This window comes from Convolutriloba macropyga, chromosome 8 (assembly GCF_964194025.1).
Source record: "Convolutriloba macropyga chromosome 8, txConMacr16.3, whole genome shotgun sequence".
NCBI classification, from domain to species: Eukaryota; Metazoa; Xenacoelomorpha; order Acoela; family Convolutidae; genus Convolutriloba; species Convolutriloba macropyga.
This window is the reverse complement of record NC_134475.1, coordinates 45,285,635-45,305,230: the sequence shown is the minus strand read 5'-3', so window position 1 is coordinate 45,305,230 and position 19,596 is coordinate 45,285,635. Positions and strand designations below refer to the sequence as shown.

Here is a 19,596-nt window from a genome sequence, read left to right as displayed (position 1 = left end):
CCTACGCAAATTGAAGTAGTTCCTTGTGGCATTCCTGTCGCACTTTGAAGTACTGATCCGAAAGTGACAATAATAGCTTTTTATTGGTCTTTAGGCAACTTTGAAAAGGAGTTCAAGTAAACCGGAAAAATTAGGATACCCGTTTTTTAGTTGCCCCTGCCGGGCCAATTGGTGAGATTCGTGCGCGTCATGGCTTCGCCAGGATTAGAGACCCACGGTTTCCGAATTACATCAGACGACGGATGAGAGGCATGGTTATGAACAGCGGTCCACTGAGGCCCGTACGCACTAGATGTCAAAAAATTGACGTATTTTTGTTTCTTCGGTTTGTTGGAATAAATTATGCCCTATAGTACTATGTTCAGTGTTGACTGTGACGGTTTTTAATTCTCTTTTAGCCAAGGCCCTTCTGAAGGCAATTGTTCAGTAAAACGAAGAAGATGTTGAACTAAAAGCATTTTTAGAGAATATAATCAAGCAAAAAATATTACTGAAAATTGGACTTTAAATTTAAAGCAACTTTATGAACCAAAGCTAAGGAGTGACATAGCTGATCTCATCGTTCTATGGCTATGTTTGCTCAAGTCAGAGTTGGCATAATAATTTTTTATCCTATCCGCGCATGACAACTCTGAATTACAGCCAAAACGAATGACTTTTTTTTCTGCAATTTCAAAGTAATTTGGATTTTTTATCATTTTTTTTATAATGAAAAGATGCCTATAGTTTCCTGTCGCACTTTGAGATTTCCTGTCGCACAACAAATTTTACAAATTTTAGCAAAATTGACGAAAATTGAGGCGAAATTCCGGATAATGTGAATAAAAACAACGGAAATCCGTCTGTTTTTCACAAAATTTCAAACCTCGACAACTTCCTGTAAAATGCGAAATACAGTAAAATCTTTTAAATTCCATATTCTACGCTGGAGGGGCTTTTAATGATACCACTCACAACTATGTACGACGAATATATCTATCGGTCAAATTTGTCGGAACAAAAAAAAGCCAATTTGAGTATATAATTCCTCCACCCTCAAGATGGGTCGGAACAATAAAACGGTAATCTTTATGGACCATATATGGTTCGTTTTATGGTATGCAATTCTGCTCAATCCGCTCAAATTGAAATGCAATCAATAAGTATTGTCACTATCATCCGTTGTAGAGCCACCATCTTGTCAGTAATGACTAATTTATCCCAAAAGCAGCCATTTCCCACATAGTTTTATTTTGTAATAAAATTCTGTTGTTTTTTAGAATTAACGTGGGACATCTATGAAGAGATCAAAGACAATGTTACCGTATATCTTCACCAAATCGAACTTCTTAGTGAGACTTCAGTAATACAGATGACGATCGATGATCCGATGAATGTTTTTACCCTCACTTTCGAAGATCTTGAGTTTGGGAGAAAGTTACAAATATGGTCAGTGAGTTTCAGTAATGGCAAAGCTTCTGTCAACTCAACACTGATCGAGACTTCTCTTTTTCCTCAAAAAGCAGCATCGTCAGATTTGGGTTAATAATTTTTACCTACCCTATAATCACATACCAAGGGGGAGCAACCATAGCTCGATATAGAAAATCACATTAAAGGGATTCGGCTATTTTGGAAGCCTAACTAAAATATTCTGAGAATTGAAGACAACAGAGGCTGGGTAATGTGCGTTTATCCATAAAGCATTTCTTACGACTAAAACTCAATGTCTATCTATTTTAAGAAAAAAACTTAAGGAAAAGGTAGAAAAATCATCAGATAAAAAGTAAGCTAAACCAAAGGAATTGTATTTCACCAGGAAAGATTTGAGACCTGTTTTATTTGACTATAAATAACAAAAACACAGAAAAAAGGGGCAAACTTTGAAAATACGTTTACACTTTTTTGAAAACACAAACCCAAACTCATGAAAGCAATTAGCTATGAACTGAAATTATTCAATGGGTTCAATTATACTTTTATGCAATACCATTGGAACTTGCCATTACCTAGAATGACAAACGACTACTAAAGAACTAACGCAAGAAATAACCAAAAAGTCATTCAAATTGTGCGAGCAAACAATGTCGAAGCCTATAAAATCAAAAACTTATTTACTAAAAATTTTGAATTTAATCGGTTGCGCCTTTTTTTTAACGTCATTAATGGAACATGAAGCTTCTCATTATTGGGTTTCAATGTGATAATCGAACAAGATAGGAAAAGAGAACCTCAAAAACAGGATAATTTCGCACAATCATTAAAATATTTATGAAAACTTCTATTGTCAACCCCAAGAAACCATTTTTTTGAAAAAAAAACTGCAATTAGGATATCATTATCATTCTTTTAAAAATGCCTCGATCTCTCCTTTTAATTAAATTACGCGAAAACGTTATAGAACAAAAGTTGGAAAACGGAGAAATCATAAAACCTTTTTCTAAAAAAAACATTTTTTTTAAATTCTTAGAACATGAACAGTTCAAATTGCTACTGCTTAGGAAGCCAATTGTACATTATTAGTTATTCTAAGTAAAAAATTGCACATTATCACTGAACATAGGAGGAACTCAAAATTTCGCGAATAACTTAATGCAAACGGTGTTGAGAAGACTATATGTCTTTCGCTGCTATATTTGCATGTTTCTGGGCGTCACTTTGCACGTAAACTCGAGCTGTAGATAATTCAGGTTTGATTAGAAATTATTGTGGTGTGTAACTAACATAAGAAACAAGAAAAGGTAAAAGTGTTTCACAATAAAAATACACATTACTATACGCCCCATTACTATCTGATTAACTATAAAATCCATAACTATCTGACTAACTATAAAACTATTAAACAAGCAATGATGTTATTCTTACTGTTTCATCAATTAAACCAAAAGCTCCAAATGTTACCGAAATAGCTAATTTAACAAAATAGTATTTATATGAAAACAAAGGATGAATTTTGTATACTTATCGACTTATACTTATTATACTTTTTATGGATGTATCAAAAGAAAGAATCGGATAGTTTGTTTAACAGTTGCCTTGATACCAATTTATTCATGTGACTTTTATTAGTATCAATCAAAAGACTAAAATAAGAACATCCAATGCTGGCAAAACTCAGGAATTTGTTAAAAAAATAACGAAAACACTTCGTCAGAGCAATAAAAAACCCTTAGATTTTCTCATAAAACACAATATTCTTTCAATGGACCATATTGCAACACAAAGGGACCTCCTATTAAGGGAAACAAAAAACGAATAAAGCCTTTCTTGTAAATGGGATGAAAATGCAAATAATCAAAGAAGAAAGTGCCCAAACGCAATCCGAATCTTTTTTTCATTGCAAAAATCAACAGTTAAACCAAAACTGACCTTGCTATCCCTCTGCAGTTGTTGGAAACACAATTGTTCTTAAATGATTCGTTTTTTTTTTGACAAGTTATAACCTTAATATATTCAAAGGATACTATGATTTCTTTTATAAATATTAGAATAATTTACCGAAAAACAGCAAAAATATTATTTCCTGAAAGCTTCCGCAAGAAGAGGAGATGTAATTAGTCCTTATCTGAGTAGAAGAAGATTATTTGACCGGCTTTTATGTCTGCATCACCGGTCAAATTGGACAAAGGGTCAGATGGAGCTAGTTGATGCCATTTTTTACAATTAAAAAAACTGAACTTTAAAAAAATTAGGTTTAAATTTTGCCAAAAGAGTTGGGTCAAGCAAATCACCAGCTCTCTTCTTTCTAAAAACTGAAATCTAATGAGACTATTGTTAACATTTTTATCATATTTTAGCAAAAAAATGATCAAAATTTAATCAAAAATTACAAAAAATGTGAGCAAAACAACGGAAGTTAGGCTAACTTTCACAAAACTTTAACCGTAACTATCAACGCTATTTCCATAACTCCTCGGAAAAAAGCAAAAAAAAATAAAATCTTTTTAATTTAAATTTCTACACTTGAAAAGCTTTCTAATGATACCACTCACAATCCTGTACAATGAATATATCGATCTTGAACAAAAAAACCCCAGTTGAGTGGGTAGTTCGTCCCCCCACTAAAGTCGCACTAAAGTGGGTCAAAACAACTAATCATATAACATTAGGCAACAATTGTTGAAATGATGCCATCCACAACCTATATTTTTTCAATAGTTCTTTTGCCTTCAAATTGGATTAGTTTAGCCATTTGTTGGTACTGTTGCCACCTCGGTCAATACTTTTTATTCTTTTTCTGTTGCGTATTAACTTTCTTTGAAGCTTTTCATGATAATTTCCAATCATAATTCTGATTTTGTAAACGTTCGAACAGCTTTGAACATATTCAGTCAGTATTTTTGAAGAGCAAAACTTGGGCCCCAGTTACAAACATTTCAAATGTTTGTTTTTTTTTATTTTTTGTTTTTTAGAAAATTTAACTAAGTATGTTTCATTTGTGATTTTTGATCAAAATTCTGAAAAATTTACTAATGTCGCTTGGTTTTGCGTTTGTTGATTAAAATTTAATAGTTTCAATATTTTCCTATATAGTCTGCGGAAAACCAGCCAAATAATTTCTTTCTGCTTTTAAAACTTTTTAAATTTCATTGCTCAAGAAAATAAAAAAAAAATCAAATTGATTCAGAAATTTAGTTAGTTTGGCACTATTTTCTTAATGATATTGTCATAAACAAAATAACATTTTGAGAAAACTCTATGAACGTAAAATAGGAATTGAGCATGGCTTCTATGAACTTTGACCTACCCCCATGTTAATACTTCTTTAAATTCAAATTGAAAGGAACGTCCTTGGCTTCAATTTAGCAAAAATTTTGTCAAGTGCTGAAAATAGGAATTCATCAAAAATGAGTGTATCAAAACTTATCAGCGACAAAACAAAACGAATCGTGATCTGCAACCATAAACGTATTTGACTGAGCTTTTTCAAACAACCGCAACCAAACAAACAAAATAAGTGCTTAGTTCAAACTTCAAACAACAAAAATTTGAACTAAAAATTAACAGCAAATCCATTAGGACAAACGCAGTATTCTGAAAACCAATTTTTTAATGCATTAAGAAAAAAGAGCTCTTAAATAAATCAAAACAAAAAATTTAGATAAAAACGGGAGAAAATTTTTTGTAACCCAAAGTGAAATAGTAGCAAAGAAAATAAAATGAAAATGAAAAAAAAATAGAAAAAAATACAAACTACGAGTTAATATCTTAAAAACAAAGTTTTTGACCAAAAAAGCACGTATGGAAAATTTTTGACTGTTTTGAAATAAAAAGTATACACACGTATACGCATACTCAGAAAGAAAGAAATAGAGAGAGAGAGAGAGAGAAAGAAAGAGAGAGAAAAAAGGGAAAGTGAGTGCGTGCGTGAGCGAGAAATACACAACAAAAACTTGCTCTGTTTCCGTAAGCTGACTGATAACACTATTTTATGGTTTAAAAAAGCTGATATCAGAAAACTGCGTCACAGCTCTATATGTTTTTTTTCAAGAACATAATTTGTTTGAAGCTAATTCCTCTTGGCCACCAGCTAAAAATTCTAACTTGGGAGCCTACAGTAAAGTTGTTCCTTTCAACAGACAAACAGTGGCTAAAACGGCAGAAAACTGAATCAAAATTAGCAAAAGTACTTTAGTGTTACAAAAATTTTTATTATTATTACAATTATTCCCTAGAAACATTGATTTTTTGATGAATTTACCTAATAACCAAACTGAATGAGTCAGAGAACTAAGAAGGGCCCTATAGCCTGAAAACTTTGTTAATCCTAAAAACAGCCTTTATTTTTGGTATCAAAATTTTCAGATACCAATACAAACCCGGGTCGAGGTTTGGCGGTGAATTTTTGTAAGAAATTCGGTGAAATGCGGTAAAAAAATAGTTTTCACCGCGTATTTCTTACATCTTTTTGCGGTGAATTCGGTGAATGCGGTGAATCGAGGTGAATTATTTATTTTCACCGCGTTCTCAGTATTGTTACAAAAAAGAATCATCCCTACAGTTGTTCGAACCTCTCACCTACTGAATGTCTTCAACTGCTTAGTCCACTGCTCCAACTGTCACTTACATCCCTGAAACTTCTTGTGAATTTAAATCAGATTAAGTTAACTTCGGAAATCATATGCGGTGAATTGTTTGTAAGAAATGCGGTGAATTTCGCGGTGAATTTTTGCAAGAAATGTGGTGAAATGCGATGAAATAATTTTGCTCACCGCATTCACCGCTCTCATCGCATTTCTTACATTAATTTGCCACAAAAGTCGATGCGGTGAATATTTGTAAGAAATGCGGTGAATTTGGCGGTGAATTTTTGTAAAAAATATGGTGAAATGCGGTGAAATATTTTTTTTTCACCGCTTTCACCGCAATCACCGCATTTCTTACAAAAATTCATTGCATTAACCCCATTTCTTACAAAAATTTACCCAAAGACTTCGACCCGGGTATATATACCTTACAAAGTCTACAATTGGTTCAAACCCTTTTCAAACAACCCGGACGTGAACTTCGACTGACCATGAGTTAACACTTGATATTGGTTTCCAACAGAAACAAATCAGCCGTAATCAAAGCTATGCATATATTGTTGTTATTATCAGAATTTAGCTCGTTTCTAAAACCTTGCTCGTCTTTACCTGTCTTTTGAAGAGAATCATTTTAATTTGATCGTGTTAAAAAACTAATTTATAGTTCATTTGACAGTTCGTAAAAAAATGTTATTTCGATTTGAAAAAAAACATATACATTTCTTTTGTATAATTTTTTTTTTCCATCGGCTAATTTATTACAGTGTGGGCCATTTATGACCACTGCTAAACAAATATCACTGCATTGCAGATGTTTTGTGTGCGCCATATTAGTTTCTCTGCTGCCACTGTCCAATTTTTTTGAGTGAGTCATGAAGGCACCCTAAACCTGTTGAATTATTTTTTTAAAAATGATTTGACTCGCATAGCCAGCTCCTCAATGATCACATTTCAGACAAACGCTAACTATTGAGATTTTCAGTGTACTAAAAATACGCTTTACTAACCTGATCTTTTTTGATTTTCTGATCACTAACGCCTCAACCTGTCATAAAGACAGAAGCTTGTTAAGTTAGAAGTCAGATTCCTATATGACAAAACCTTTTCGAACTTTGCAAAATGTAATTGTGATATTTTAAAATTTCAGCTATTAATATGACCTCACGTGCACTTCAAGTCCTCTGGTCTGGAGTTGGTTTCTTTGGCAAAGCCATCCATACAGTCAATGTGACTGGAAATCCCTCTATAGACTGCCTCATGAACACAAATGATCTTCAAGCGTTTCAGTGCACATTGAGTCTATCGGGTATGTTAACTCAGAATTGGAGATCAATATAGTCTCTGAGATGTTAACTTTTATTTATTAATAATATTTATTTATAAATGTTGAACTTTCTTTCCAGCATGCAGCTAAAGAAAAAGGAATTGAGAAAAAATTTACGGCTAAAACTGTTTAGAATGAGTTCAATTGAAATTCTTTGGAATAAAGAGAATGTCCTGCACTGCACATCTTTCAATATTTGATCTCAAACAGAAGTTTAAATTGAAGTAAAACTGTTGGTTTCGATCAGTCACAAGCTTGGCGTTGAACAGAACACCAGAAAATTTTGAGCGATACTCATATAAAGGTCAGGCAAGAGCTGAAAAGTTAGAAGAAAAAATTGGACAATTCTCAATTATTTCGAATAAAAATTACAGCTTCTCAAATCTGAGATCTCTTTTTAAAAGAATGTATGTGTGAAGGACGCAGGTTGATAAATTCAATAAGACAAGCGAAAGGGAATTGTTATCGTCCAAGATGAAGGGGGAACTTGTTGATAACAAAATGTGTGAGCAAAAAGAGTCAACCTTTGCATCACTTCCTTCAACACGACGCATAGAAATTACTATCAAATTAATAGGTGAAGACAGCATTTTCTCGATGAGCTTGAACTACAGCGGACTGCGACATGAAGAAAAAATTGGCTGAGGATGAAGGTGAACAAAATAAACAAGAAGCTGAAGCTGAACAGGTTTCACAGAGACAAGAAACAGCCGCTGATATGAGCAGAAGAGAACATAACGCCGAGCTCAATTTGGAACCACTGGACCTAGATTTCAAAGAAATCCCACAAGATACTTCCAATTGTAGGAACTCAGCGTCTCATCAGATCTCAAATTTGAGTGTACTAGAATCAGCTGAGCAGGTTGAAATTTGGATGAGAACCCTTGCGACTGCAGAAACAATTGAACAATAGCATGGAGCAAAATAATTTTAACGATCCAGTTTCAAAGTCCAGGAGTTACCTATGCTTGAGAGTTGGAGATCCAAGTGTCTCAAATCTTTCTCAAGAGAAACATAGATTCCATAGCATCGGGTATGGTCTGACATGCATTGCTTCAGATCACAGCCGAGTACATGTATTAACGTAGTATGTAGCCGAATAAATTTAATGAGAATAGGGATAGTTAAGATTAAAAAATGATTTTTCCCATATGTCAGGATTTTATTTGTACGATTCATCGGAAAGTATTAAGAACAGTTCCCATAAATTAAGATTGTGTGATGATCATAATGCATATCTTTATGAAAAAATAGCCATACACACATTGAGATTTAGGTATGGCTCGCCACCTGTTTTTGCTTAGCAAGAGTCTTCTGAACGTATTAAGATTAAGATTAGCCTCCTCCATTTAGTTTGGTTACGTAAGTTACAAAACCGGAGGCAAATCCAGTGTTTCATTTGAGTTCAATGAACTTTTTTCAACTGTTCAAAGGATCTCTTGCGATTATTATATTGCCACAAAATTATTATATTGCTGAGAAATTCCTTTAGAGTAATTAGAGTAAAAGATTACGAAGAAGACTGCGCAGTTAGTAAATGGAATGACTGTTACAGAATCATCGGAAAAGTTCACAACCAGTTTTCATATAAATCACTATTATTTATGCAAAGATTGCATAAGTTTGCATGCTGAGCATAAGATTTAGAAAATGAGGTAAAAACAAATAGAATTTCAAGCTCCTGAACGTACGTTTTCCTCAAAAAAGTATAAATCATTTTGGGTTCCTGTACACGTTGAACAATATGACAAAAATGCTAAAAAAGTCACTGTTCATTCAAAGTCGCAAAAAAGGATACGATCTTTGTATCAAAGTCAAAAACCGTAAGCTACCTAAGAAACGAAACAAAAATTCTAATTCAGAGAAAATCGGATTCATTTTCAAATCTCAAATGGAGAACGAGACATAACGCTATCAATCTATCACAATTCGTTTCAACGGTTAAAAAAATAGTTCTATGTAGCTTTGAAATAAATGTATAAGAACAAAATTGAGCTGGATCGCCTTTCAGAATTATGACGTAACTTAAGTGTTAAACGGAAACAAATTGGAGGAAAAATTATGAAGAATTAATCATATTCTTTGAAATGTTCTTTTTTTCAATGAAATGGAAACGTATATCTACCTATTTAAGAACACTACAACCTATTTATTCAATAAAAACGCAGAACTGTCTTTTTTATCATATATTTTTCGAGATGCTGTAATTTTTGTATTAATTTTTGGAATGGTTAGTAAATAGTAACATTTAGCATTTGAAAAACAGTTTCAGAATAATTTTTGTGATAACTTTTAATCCAGAATTGAGTCTCAGGGCATTTCAGCGCTGAACCAGGACGTTTCAAGCGTAAGAACTTAATTCAGTTCTGAAACATTGCATCTCCAGAATATTTTAAGTTTCTTTATGTGCATTTTTCGTCATTATGATTATATTGAGGTCACAGAGTTCGCCCAGGTGAACAAAATAAACAAGAAGCTGAAGCTGAACAGGTTTCACAGAGACAAGAAACAGCCGCTGATATGAGCTGAAGAGAACATAACGCCGAGCTCAATTTGGAACCACTGGACCTAGATTTCAAAGAAATCCCACAAGATACTTCCAATTGTAGGAACTCAGCGTCTCATCAGATCTCAAATTTGAGTGTACTAGAATCAGCTGAGCAGGTTGAAATTTGGATGAGAACCCTTGCGACTGCAGAAACAATTGAACAATAGCATGGAGCAAAATAATTTTAACGATCCAGTTTCAAAGTCCAGGAGTTACCTATGCTTGAGAGTTGGAGATCCAAGTGTCTCAAATCTTTCTCAAGAGAAACATAGATTCCATAGCATCGGGTATGGTCTGACATGCATTGCTTCAGATCACAGCCGAGTACATGTATTAAAGTAGTATGTAGCCGAATAAATTTAATGAGAATAGGGATAGTTATGATTTAAAAAATGGTTTTTCCCATATGTCAGGATTTTATTTGTACGATTCATCGGAAAGTATTAGGAACAGTTCCCATAGATTAAGATTGTGTGATGATCATAAGGCATATCTTTATGAAAAAATAGCCATACACACATTGAGATTTAGGTATGGCTCGCCACCTGTTTCTGCTTAGCAAGAGTCTTCTGAACGTATTATGATTAAGATTAGCCTCCTCCATTTAGTTTGGTTACGTAAATTGTAAAACCGGAGGAAAATCCAGTGTTTCATTTGAGTTCAATGAACTTTTTTCAACTGTTCAAAGGATCTCTTGCGATTATTATATTGCCACAAAATTATTTTATTGCTGAGAAATTCCTTTAGAGTAATTAGAGTAAAAGATTACGAAGAAGACTGCGCAGTTAGTAAATGGAATGACTGTTACAGAATCATCGGAAAAGTTTACAACCAGTTTTCATATAAATCACTATTATTTATGCAAAGATTGCATAAGTTTGCATGCTGAGCATAAGATTTAGAAAATGAGGTAAAAACAAATAGAATTTCAAGCTCTTGAACGTACGTTTTCCTCAAAAAAGTATAAATCATTTTGGGTTCCTGTACACGTTGAACAATATGACAAAAATGCTAAAAAAGTCACTGTTCATTCAAAGTCGCAAAAAAGGATACGATCTTTGTATCAAAGTCAAAAACCGTAAGCTACCTAAAAAAATAACAAAAATTCTAATTCAGAGAAAATCGGATTCATTTTCAAATCTCAAATGGAGAACGAGACAAAACGCTATCAATCTATCACAATTCGTTTCAACGGTTAAAAAAATAGTTCTATGTAGCTTGGAAATAAATGTATAAGAAAAAAATTGAGCTGGATCGCCTTTCAGAATTATGACGTAACTTAAGTGTTAAACGGAAACAAATTGGAGGAAAAATTATGAAGAATTAATCATTTTCTTTGAAATGTTCTTTTTTTCAATGAAATGGAAACGTATATCTACCTATTTAAGAACACTACAACCTATTTATTCAATAAAAACGCAGAACTGTCTTTTTTCTCATATATTTTTCGAGATGCTGTAATTTTTGTATTAATTTTTGGAATGGTTAGTAAATAGTAACTTGAAGCATTTGAAAAAGAGTTTCAGAATAATTTTTGTGATAACTTTTAATCCAGAATTGAGTCTCAGGGCATTTCAGCGCTGAACCAGGACGTTTCAAGCGTAAGAACTTAATTCAGTTCTGAAACATTGCATCTCCAGAATATTTTAAGTTTCTTTATGTGCATTTTTCGTCATTATGATTATATTGAGGTCATAGAGTTCGCCCAAACTAAACTTATCCTGTACAGTTTGAAAATTACTTATACCCCAAAATTAAGTCTGAGTAGAATAATGTCATTTTTTGTAGCTATGAACCGGTAATTACTATAGTAGAAAACACACTATTTATACATAAGCTAGTTTGTAGGCAATTGTCACAAAGCGCATTTAGCTTAGTGGCTACGACTTACTACGCGAATTCAACGTTACAAGTACCCAGGCAGAAGTTCGAATCGCATATATAGAACCCTTTGTAGGCGGGAGTTAAGCTAAACATATTATTTTTCATGCAAATAATTTTCTCGGAAATCAAGACAGGCCTGTGCAAATTGTGACATGAATAGAGTTTTGACCATCCTGAAAACAGAATGTCTCTAGACAAATTCAGCGCTGATTTGCTCAGCCACCAACCTCCGGGAAATAATTCAGATAGACTGTCCAAACTAGCAGTATAACAATTTTATTGAAGAAATACCAAAAGAACAGCGTTGCAAAAAGATTGACCTATTTTACATTTGAAATCCAACTTTCTGAGATAAGTATAATTAGACACAGAAAATTGATGTTGTCGAAATATCGATACATATTTTAAGCACAAAAAAATATAATAAGGCAATTGGAAGCTATCAAGACTGTATTAAAATAGTAAATAGATAACCATGAAAAATGTTTGGCATTATCTATAGTTCCCGAGAAAAATGCGCATGTTGCTTGCAGTTCTGATAAAAAGAATTGAGACGAGAGAAACAGGTTCAGGATAATATGCGACAGTGACTTTCAAAAAATTTGTCAATATTGAAACTCAAATTGTATAGAATTTTCTCTAGATGGATGCAATTATCAAAAGTGATTCGTCAGCTCTCAATCTGCTGAAAATTGCAAAAACATAACATACTTTAATCATGGTTTGGCCGTACCACTCTTCCAGATACATAAATTCAAATTCAAGGTAATTAAAGGCAATTGGAAGCTATCAAGACTGTATTAAAATCGTAAATAGATAACCATGTAAAAAGTTTGGCATTATCTATAGTTCCGTAGAAAAATGTGCATATTACTTGCAGTTCTGATAAAAAAGAATTGAGACGAGAGAAACAGATTCAGGATAATATGCGACAGTGACTTTCAAAAAGTTTATCAATATTGAAACTCAAATTGTATAAAATTTTTTCTTGCTGGATGCAATTATCAAAAGTGATTCGTCCGCTCTCAATCTGCTCAAAATTGCAAAAATATAACATACTTTATTCATGGTTTGGGCGTACCACTTTTCCAGATACATAAATTCAAATCCCAAATAAAAAAGGCTCGTTAATGAGCGTTCACACATGATGTTCCGACCCGCTCTCATCTATATTTTTGACTTTACTGTCTTTTGACCTTAATTTTTAACAAAGATATAATCAAAAAAAGATGTTTGAGTTGTAAAACCAAACTGATAATTGAATGAAGTAATGTTATGCCTCATTACAACGCGATCTGCCATTAAAAAGACTACGAGAAAAAAAATCGACAACAACAAAAAAGCAAAAACAAAACTTTCACGGCAAATACTCAAATCTAAATCTAATCTAAAAGCAGCTAATAACAACGTCAAATTACAATCAGACAAAACCCTAACTACACAAAATTATTTTTGTAACTGTACATCAGATGGAAATGTTCCTTAATGAGACTTGGTAACAAGTCGACGAAAAGAAGAAATAATGAGGCGAAATTCATAAATCAATCAAAATTTTTAAAAACAATAAATTTCAAAAATCTTAAAAATCAATAGCTTTTAACTAAATAATTCTGGATAAATTACTAAAAAGTCATAATGAAACCGATAGGACCTGTTTTTAGTTAGACTAAGGACTAAAGATGCAGAAAAGCTCAAAAAATTACAAACAACAAATTACAAATATTGCGAAAACAAAAATTAGTGAAGCTTTTAAAATTGTTAGCTATTATCTGAATACAATGTATTTTTATTTCAAATTCTTTGTATACTAATTCAGCTGAAATTATACTGAATGAAAAAATAAGTTCAATTTGAAAATCCTTGTCACATTCGAAAATCCTTGTGATTTGTTATTACGCCATTTTCATGAAGGAAGAGAAAAAGAAACACAAATACAGCACTCACATAACTTTCTGTGAAAACGAAAATTGTCCTACAAGCAAAACATCCGTTACGTGATAATATCATAAAAATGTTAATTTTCAAAATGAAAGGAAATGTGTGGGACCTCTTAATTATGAGAATAAGTTACAAGTTGACGAAAAGAACAAACACTGAAAAAATCGAAAAATACTTAAAAATCTTTAAAATGTATAAAATCATAAAAATTAAGTCTTTTTGCTATAAACCGACTGCCTCGGGTAAAATAATTCATTCGATCCTCAATTACAAGCTTATGAGACCGGTCAGCATTTTACGGCTACCTAAAGACTAAAAGAAACAGGCAAAGACAAAGCAATTGAAAAAAGAACTTTATAGTAAAAAAGTTTTTACTTTCAATTAATTTTAGCAATGGGGTTTTTCTTTTTATCATTTTCACTCCAATAAATCAACAAAAGTGAAAAAATACATTAAAACCACCAGAGTTTTGAAAACCATAGTATCAACGACATTAAATCAAATAGCTGTAAACGGAAGCTAGTGAATACGCAAAGTTATGACGCAATGAGACGGCAGGGATGGTTTTCATCCATAAGTCATCAAAAAGACATAACAATAAGTCATTGAGTATGAAAACAACAACAACAAATTTAGGCAAAATTCAAAATATTTGTAGAAAAAGGCAAAAAGGTGTCGAAACCATTTAAAGCATAAGCTTTTCTCTGAAAACTGTATGGTATGTATGTTTCATTGAACGTCATCTCTAAGCCAATGCAATTATCAATATTATGATAATGTGTTAAGATTCCAAAAGGAACCAAAATTGCGAAAAATAATCCGAAAAATCATTTAAAAACATTATGAAAACTCCTGCATCGAAGTCATAACACCAAGAATTGAACATAAAACTGCTAATTAGATTAATTTTTGCCGAAGTAGAAAGAAAGAGGGTCCGATCTTTACTTAGACTGACTTACAGCTCACGAAAACAAGTTTAACATCGATTAATGTTAAAAAAACTTCTCGACAAATCCTTTTTTAATATTTAAATGCCATTAAATTCAATAATTCCAACGGAAGTCAATAAATACGCTCAATTAAACCTCGATTGGAAGACATGGATACTTTTCATTCATATGTAAACAATCTAATATTATAACTACGGAAACAACAACAAGTACAGGAAAAACCAAAAGTTCTGTAGAAAAGTGCAAGAAGAAAATGTCGAAGCCATTTAAACCATAAGTTTTCTCTGAAAACTTTATCCATGATCCCTTGAACGTCTTCTTTAAGCCAATGGGAGACATCAATATCTGGATAAGGCGATAAGATTTCAAGAGGACCCAATTTTACGAAAATTACAAAAATTTTTTTTTCTTGTGGCGTTGAAGACTTATAACCAATAGTTAGAAAACAAATTATCCAACCAGATTAATTTTGGTTGGAATTGAAAAGAAGCGGCTGTTGTTTTTATTGAGACCGACTAACAGTTCTCGAAAATAAGTGTATGTTTTGTTTATGTTAAAAAAAATTCAAAACACCATTTTTAAAGTAGTAAGAGCCATTAGCTGTCCACTCAAAGCACTGGACAGGTTCAAACAATGCTCATTACAGAACCTATTGCACTTTTATTCAACGAGTTTATGCAATTGGACTTCAAAATTTATTAAATTCTCAGAAAAAAATCAAAATTTCATTAAAAAATACAAAAAACTCTGAGTTGAAGCCAAAAAACACAACCAATTCCATGAAACCGCCTATTTTGTTCATTGGGCTTCATTTGACACTAAATTAGATTTAATATCAACGGAACCTCGTTATGAAAAGTTATGAAAAGTCTCTAGGTGACTTGAGAAAACTAAAAAAATAAGAAATTTTTTTTTAAAAAAAGAGCTCTCAGTTAGAATTCGATTTTTTTTGAAACTAAACTTTTCTCTGAGACCAGAATTAGTTTTTAATCGCCTTTCCTCTATTAGGAACTCAAAAATAATACATTTTGGGGCATGAAATCTCAATATTAATCAATATTTTTTTTAAAAAAAGATCTTAATTGAAGAAAAATTACACTAAGGTGAAGAAAATCATGCCAAATATCCCGTGTTCGCACAAAATTCGAGCCTCGATAACTCCTCAAAAAACGAAATTCAGAAGAACTTTTTTGTTTCAAATTCTACGCTGTGCGTGTTTTTTAATGATACCCCTCACACTACTCTACGACGATTATAATGATCGGCCAAAATTGTTTGAACAAAAAAAACCCATTTGAGTATATAGTTCCCCCTACAAACGGGGTCGGAACAAAAAATAGTATATTCTCAACCACAATAAATCGAATGGCAGTCCCTCTGGTATTCAATCTCATTTTTTTCAATTTATGGGTTCCCAGAAATTGATCATTAAATCATTATTGCAAAGAGCTTTGAAGTGGAAATAATATTAAAATATCTACTTATAATCATCTACTTAATATCAACATAAAATGTCTACTGATAACCATGGTATTTATTCTATAAAAATGTGGCGACCTTGAAATATACCCAGGTCTTTCAAATTTGGATAAAATAACAACAGATGAAAAGTACAATGGTGGGTGTGGAAGAAAATCGGAGTTTCCCTAGTTTTGGTTTATGAATTGTAGAAGCCTCAATAATAAACATGAGCAACTGTCTCGTTTTTTGAAAAAGCTTGATGAAACTTCATTCCTAGTTGATACCGAAACATGGGTGAACGAAAAAACTGACATTCCCGAGTTTTATCTGTGCAATAATCATCACTTCGGTCACAAACCAAGATCATCCTTAACTAATGTACAGAGAGGCGGAGGGGTAGGTAATTGGGCTCCCAAACAGTTTACTGTAAAAATGAGAAATGGTTTAAACACAATCAATAGAAGATTTTTGAGTCAATATGGATTGAAATAGGTAAGCCTTTAACACAAAAACTACTCATTAATGTAGCTTACTGCCCCAATGTAAATCTTTTTAACTTTTCTGGATGAAATGACTGTAGAAATCTCAAATGTGTATTCGTACACGGATAATCTATTTTTTTCGGAGATTACAATATAAAATTGTTAGGCGGAAAAGGTAGACAGTCACTAGATATTTTCACAGCAAACAATGGGCTTTGTTACGTTAATGAAACGGAGGCAACATGGACAAATGGTGAACAAAATTTGTAATTGATCACTGTTTTATCTCGAAGGTTCAATTTTTTGAAGCCAATGTTTTAGAGTCGACACTTGGAGTTGATCATATCACAATAGTATATCAGTCATCATTAAAGAGATATCACAGTGATAAAGCAAGACAGTTTTTGATAGATAATACCGAGAAATATTCAAGATCAATCTTAATTCTTGACATTGCGCTGCAAGATTGCTCACCTTCATACCAGATAAATGAGCCTAACAAAATGTTTTTGAAATTTATCGACTTGCTTGAAAACATACTGAGTTGTCATGCACCCTTGAAGTTGGTAGAAAGTAGTACCAAAAAACAACAAAAGCAATGGTTGACAAAGAAATTACGTGGTCTCATAACGGAAAAACACCGTCACTTTAATGCGTGGAATAAAAACCCAAAACCAGAGATATTTAATATTTATAATTCTCAACGCAATTCAGTGCATAGAAAACTGAAAAAGCTGCAGATAATTATACAAAGAATTTTTTCCACAAGCTACCAACTTCAAGAGATCAATGGAATTTCACCGAAAACAGGATCGATTCCATCGGGCAAATAGAAAAAATTGACAAATTAGGGGAAGGTAGTCATTTTTTTAAGGATGACAGAAAGGTTGCCAATAATCCTAATAACTGTTTTGCGAGGCTCGGATTAAACAAAAGAAGAGACGTTTCTCCAAATCATTCTTCCCTAACATTTGAGGGACCGGAATTTAGCTTCCGACCAGTCACCAGAAAACAGCTGTATAATGTTATCGATGATCTACCTCAGCTTAAATTGCCCGGACCGGGCTATATGCCAGCATGGGCGCTTAAAGATAGTAAAATGTCTATTGGAACTCATTTACAATTTGTCGTCAATGAATGTATAAACAAACACACGTTTCCTAATATTTTGAAAATAGCCAACGTTACACCTGTTTATAACAAATGAGTCCGACTAGAACCAGAAAACTGTCGACTCAAATCACGACTTGAACAACTAACTAACCACCTAACTCTTCGTGGTCCGATTAATAAAAATCAGTTTGGATTCAAAAGCAAAAGTCCTGTCTCGATACCATCATTTCATTAACTGAAAACATACCCCAATGCGTTGACGAAAACGAAATTGTTGTCACACTTTTTTTAGACTTAGCGAACGCTTTCAAATCAATATCTATAGATGTTTTTTTGAACAAAATTAAAAGGTATGGAATTGGAGAGAATGCAAGAATCTTATTAAACTCCTTCCTTTGTGATAGAAAATAGTGTGTAAAAGTTGGGATAGCAAAATCAGATTGGGTTGTCATAAATCACGGTGTTTCTCAGGTAACTGTCTGAGTGCTTTTAATTTTTATACTTTAGGTCAACGACTTCAGTGAAGCTGTATCAACAAGTTGTGATATATTAAAGTTTAACGATGATACAGCAATTCTATGTCATGCAAAGAATGAAGCAAATTTGCAGCTAAAAGCTGAAGAGACATTAAGCAAGAGAGATCAATATATGAAAGAAAACAGGTTAACCTTGAATGAGGAAAAAACAGAGTTAATGGTGTTCAGGAAAAAAACAGCCCAGCATTGAAACTGTCGATTTCAAGGGACGCTGATTGGAAGCACCTGAAAAATGCAGATATTTAGGAGTAATAATTGATAGGGAACTGACATACCAATTTCAACTAAATAAGGTTATCAGTAAAATGGCTTCAGCAATCAAATCATTATATTTAGTTCGTTATCAGGTACCGTTAAAAACAAGAATAAATCTTTTTAAATCACTATTTTTGTCTCATTTAGATTTAAGTGCGATTTTTTTTCAAAATTTACCATCTTACTCTATCGACAGAATTAACAAACAGGTAAACTGGGGCATAAATATTTGGTTTCTGAAAACCAAATATGATACTGTCAAAGATCTACTTTTGGAGACAAAAATTCGTCCAGCAGAGCTGCAAATAACACGGATGTCATTAAATAGGTTTTTCAGTATTCTCCGACAAACAAGAAATAACTCTAATAAACATTTCAGAATTTAAGAAAACGTGTCAATTATTGCAAACAAACGAACCCATAACCTTTTCTTAGAACAAAAATGTATGTCAAAATGGAGTAAGGGTCCAATTGTTCGTAACTTTATACAAAAATGGAACACACTTCCAATTACAATTCGAAAAGAAACGTCGAAAACCAAATTTAAACAAAAAGTTGCAGCGGAAATGCTTAAACGACACGAAAGAGTTCCAATAGACAGAAGGGTTGCAGGATTCAAACCTATTTTTTATTAAACTGTTTTACGAAAACCGAACCTTAGTTTGTTATGAATTAAAAAATAATATTGTTTGATTAATCAATTTCTAACATCTAACATTAATCAAGTGGTTAGTTTAATTTACATGTTTCAGATTTAAAAAATTAAAAGATAACTGAAATGCCAAGACAATTCTTCTTAAATATGTAACACCTGTCTGATAAATCTACCAGCCAATTGCAGATGAACGCTCAATTGTCTCAAGATCAAAAGACAACCGAATGCTTGATCACTAAGTGCAAATTAGTAGTTAGAAGTGACTTGAAGTACGGAAATGAACACCCGGACCGAGAGCCAAATCTATATCAATACTATGATCAAGTATAAATCCAAGTCTTATTTCGTTTCCCAGTACTGGGTAAGCTAGTCTAAATGCAAGTCTGACAATTCGTAGCTAAGACTGGGATAACAATTGCAAGTTGATTTCTAAATCACCAATTTT

General features: G+C 32.7%; 1 protein-coding gene across 1 annotated transcript in view; it reads left to right on the top strand.

Annotated features, from left to right (window-relative positions):
- The first annotated feature begins 1,381 nt into the window (after nucleotides 1-1,381).
- LOC142345072 (uncharacterized) overlaps nucleotides 1,382-19,596 on the top strand; it is a 58,322-nt gene continuing 40,107 nt past the window's right edge. Inside the window, exons 1-2 of the mRNA XM_075397155.1 lie at nucleotides 1,382-1,520; nucleotides 7,153-7,311. Of these exons, the coding sequence (XP_075253270.1) occupies nucleotides 7,161-7,311 (151 nt within the window). The 5' untranslated portion in view covers nucleotides 1,382-1,520; nucleotides 7,153-7,160. The remainder of the gene's footprint in view (nucleotides 1,521-7,152; nucleotides 7,312-19,596) is intronic.